Source organism: Tupaia chinensis, unplaced genomic scaffold, assembly GCF_000334495.1.
Source record: "Tupaia chinensis unplaced genomic scaffold, TupChi_1.0 Scaffold144275_1, whole genome shotgun sequence".
Lineage (NCBI taxonomy): Eukaryota > Metazoa > Chordata > Mammalia > Scandentia > Tupaiidae > Tupaia > Tupaia belangeri.
The window spans coordinates 74,229-77,895 of record NW_006204132.1 but is presented as its reverse complement, the minus strand read 5'-3'; the positions used below and the strand labels follow the sequence as shown (position 1 = coordinate 77,895).

Below are 3,667 nucleotides of genomic sequence, written 5' to 3'. Positions count from 1 at the left end.
CATGCATAATAAGCATTGGTTTCTCATGTGGCAAATCTCTCTTTAGGAACTAGAGTTCTGTTATCGGAGCCCTGGAGAATCCCAGCTCTTCTCTGAGTTCTACGTTGACCAGCTGGAATCAGGGATCAGGTTGCAAATGAGAGACAAGAAAGATGGGACTGTGGTTTGGAAGGGCTTAGTGAAACCAGGTAAAACCAGGACAAGTCCAGAGAGCTCAGAGGTGGGAAGAATTAATCTGTTGGGGGGGGGGGGGGAAGAGGAGTGTATAAGTAAATCATAATTTATTGAGAAGAAGAAATTGCCCAGTGAAGTTGTATGGCTTTTATAAGTTATAACAGTAGGGATGATCAGAAATTAAACTCGAGTCAATCTGACTCTAAGCTCCACTGTACACTATGGGGTCTCCAAATAGTCCTTGAATTAATAGATTTTTGGTTTTTTGTTTGTTTGTTTGTTTGTTTTGGAGAGGTTTTTGCTATAGGGCCCATGTGCTCGCCAGACAGACAGAGATAGAGAGACAGAAAGCGAGAAATCATCCCCCGGGGGGATGGCCACGCCGCAATCCCTTCTCCTCCATTTTCCTCCCAGGATCTTGGGCACGCACGCACACGTGCCCAGCATGAGTTTAAGCCACCAGGTCCAGGACGCGAACCACGGTCGACTACGTGGAAGTCCAGTGACATAGTCATTATGCTAACTGCTGGTCCCGAATTAATAGATTTTTGAATCCATGAGGCTTTTGTCAGTTTCTCATGATAGCTTGGACGTGAGATGAAAGCATAAGAACTAGATAGTTATATAGATTGTACATATAAAGCCAATTTTGGCAACATCAGATACTGTCCCCTGTACCACTTAATATTTATAAGGTAGACAAGAGGGAATTAAAAGACCTTTTAGGAATGAAGAAACCTTATGATCTTAGTCTAGTACCAACACTCTCAAAAACCAAAATTCCCTAAATAGTCCTTTAAGGGATAACTAACCCTTGTCAGCAATTGTAAAGTAGTGACACTACCTCCTGTGCTGCTACAAACAGGCTTCTCAGTGTGCCGTTAAGAGGATGGGCTTTACTCCGTGGTGGCTTGAGTTCAACATCAGGTTCAGGCTTGGATCCCACTCTGACACACACTCATTGACTGATCTTGGGAGAAATTACTTAGTACAATTTAGTCTTGGGTTTCTCATCATAAAATAAAGTTGATAAAGACTAATTGGTAAGAAGGTTTGCAAGATTAAATTAGTATACATATGCCCCAGTGGTCCTTAGTAAATCATAGCAATATTCTTTTTCCTCGTGTGAAACCAATCTCTTCCTCTTATCAGTCTTAATGCTATTCCTTAGAATTCACAGAAGGCTATCTCTTTTCCCATAGGAAAGTCTTTCAGATACCTGAAGACTGTGATGTTGGCCTCCCTTATGCAAAATCCATCTCCAGATCATTCCATCATTCTTCTTACGTTTTGGATCTTAAGTTCTCTGCTATCCAGTTGCTTTCCTCAGTAGATACTCCAATTTGTGAATGAGTCAGGATTGACGACAGGACTTGCTGACTCTAGGATTGACTCTGTTCGATCGGTACAGAGAATGTGGAACACCTTCCTCCTCCTTTCCAAATTGACCCAGTACTCTCAGTGCCCAACCTGAACTCCCCTCTCCATGTGTCCATCTCCCTGTACTATTAGGTCACACTGAACCTGAGGTCTCCTCACTCTCAGGGCTTGGTCTCACAAGATTCTGTGAGCTACCCCTTTCTTTCCTTACACAAATAAGTAATGAAGCCTATTATATTGTTTTTTAATTAAAATTCACTAATTATTCTCATGTGCTATTTGCTTAATCTTGATTCATTACTTTTGCTATAGGATGCATGCAGAGATATAGGCAAAAGGAAAGTAAGAAAGCACCCCCCAATCCAGAGGGGATTGCACTTCTCTATTTTCCTCTCAGGTTTTGGAAATTCACATACACTTACCCAGTATGTTTTTCAAGTTCATGTCCAGGACTCAAACCATGTAGTCAGCCATGTGGAATTCAGCTGCCTTAACCACCATGCCACCTGCTGGCCCCTGAAATTAAGTCTTGATTCTGACATCCAAATCCAGAACTTATATTGATCTGTGTGAGTTTAGAAGGTCAAGCAAGAACATGAAAGTTGATTTATGCCCAGAATGCTAGGCAACAAAGGACTTGATTAGTCCTACATCAGGGTTTCAGTTTAGACCAATGCTGAATAAAACTAAGTCTGATCCCACTTTGTGGTGGGAGAAATTGCTATTGCTCATTCATATGCCTTTTCCTTTTTATTAGACTATAATCATAGCCTCTGGCTCTGTTTCCCATACGCATAAGGTTCACCGAGGTAATCTCTAAAGGCACTTTCAGTCCTTACTCCAGGTTCTATCAGAATTTGTCTATACTCTTTCTCAGAATCAAAAAATCTTTGAAGTGAATGAGAGTTCAAGGTGTATCATGTGTGTTGATAACTAGCACCATTACAGATGCTTCCTCCTTTCTGCTTTCTTCTAGGAGACCTCAGACCTACAGCCACTCTCATCCCACCAACCTCAATAGGTCAGTAACATCTGTTAGAGACCATGGGACCTGGTGGCATTTGTGAGGTGTATTGTCTAGTACTCAGGAGAAGGGAAGAGAGAAAGGAAGGGACTCTATCATTGAAACCTCGCGAGGGGTCAAGTCTGGGGGTGGTCAATCCTTGGGGCAGGGTCCTTCCCAAACCTTTCTCCTGTCAATAGAGGCCCTCAGCATCTCCCATTGGACTGTCCCAAATGGCCCACTCATAAACTCCACCTTCAGTCTTTACTCAGGCAGAGTACCAGATTAGATGTAAATATGAGGAGAGATGCCTTACTAATGGTCAAATGTCTTTCAAGAAAGAGAAGGAAGGAAGAGTGCAGATGAGTGAGCAAAGAGTTAGAGGTAGGGTTGGTAGTAGTGGGTGGGATTGGCAGTAGAGGCTGTGGTGGGAGCCTTTCTTTGTTCATTGCCACTCTCACCTTCAACCCCAGATGTCCCAGCCTTGTTGCACTTTGTGGACCAGTATCGGGAGCAGCTGGTGGCTCGAGTAACATCAGTGGACCCTATTTTGGACAAGCTGCATGGACAGGTGCTGAGTGAGGAGCAGTATGAGACAGTGCGAGCTGAGGCCACCACACCAGGCCAAATGCGGAAGCTGTTTAGCTTCAGCCGCTCCTGGAACCAAGCCTGCAAAGATCAACTTTACCAAGCCCTGAAGGAGACCCATCCTCACCTAATTGTGGAACTCTGGGAAAAGAAGGATGGCAAACGGGGCGCTCTGGATAGGATCAGCAGCTGAAGTCTGAACATTTGCCTTTTGAGACCTGGCTATCCCTGTCCTTTCTTAGGGTCTCAATGTCTTGATCTATAAACAAGTAGCGTTTGGAGTTGCCTTTCAGCTCTAAAGTTATGAAACTCTGATGATGCCTCTGCTCAGTTGTATGTCTATGCCCAGGGATACTACACCTAGGCAACTAGATTGCCTCCCTCTGCTCTCCTGGGCCAGTGTCCAGGAGGGATGGCAGCATCTCATGAATGTCTTTCTAGAGCTGATGAGATTCCTGTAGCCCTTTAGAGTCTGGTCTGGTGGCCACAGCTGCCCAGAATAGATCACTGCCAGTCCCATTC

The 3,667-nt window shown here is 44.2% G+C and overlaps 1 protein-coding gene across 1 annotated transcript; it reads left to right on the top strand.

Annotated features, from left to right (window-relative positions):
• Nucleotides 1–10: 10 nt before the first annotated feature.
• Nucleotides 11–3,603, top strand: LOC114005691 (NACHT, LRR and PYD domains-containing protein 1-like). The gene is made up of 3 exons (XM_027767455.1): nucleotides 11–188; nucleotides 2,531–2,575; nucleotides 3,031–3,603. The coding sequence occupies exons 1-3, from the start codon at nucleotides 137–139 to the stop codon at nucleotides 3,336–3,338; spliced, it is 405 nt and encodes a 134-aa protein (XP_027623256.1). The 5' UTR covers nucleotides 11–136; the 3' UTR covers nucleotides 3,339–3,603.
• Nucleotides 3,604–3,667: the final 64 nt, after the last annotated feature.

Bases quoted from the DNA above. Each gene is read 5' to 3' on its own strand.
- LOC114005691 (XM_027767455.1), top strand. From the start codon at position 137: ATGAGAGACAAGAAAGATGGGACTGTGGTTTGGAAGGGCTTAGTGAAA. The intron at 189-2,530 runs GTAAAACCAGGA...GCTTTCTTCTAG, and splicing joins GAAGGGCTTAGTGAAACCAG to GAGACCTCAGACCTACAGCC. The intron at 2,576-3,030 runs GTCAGTAACATC...CTTCAACCCCAG, and splicing joins CATCCCACCAACCTCAATAG to ATGTCCCAGCCTTGTTGCAC.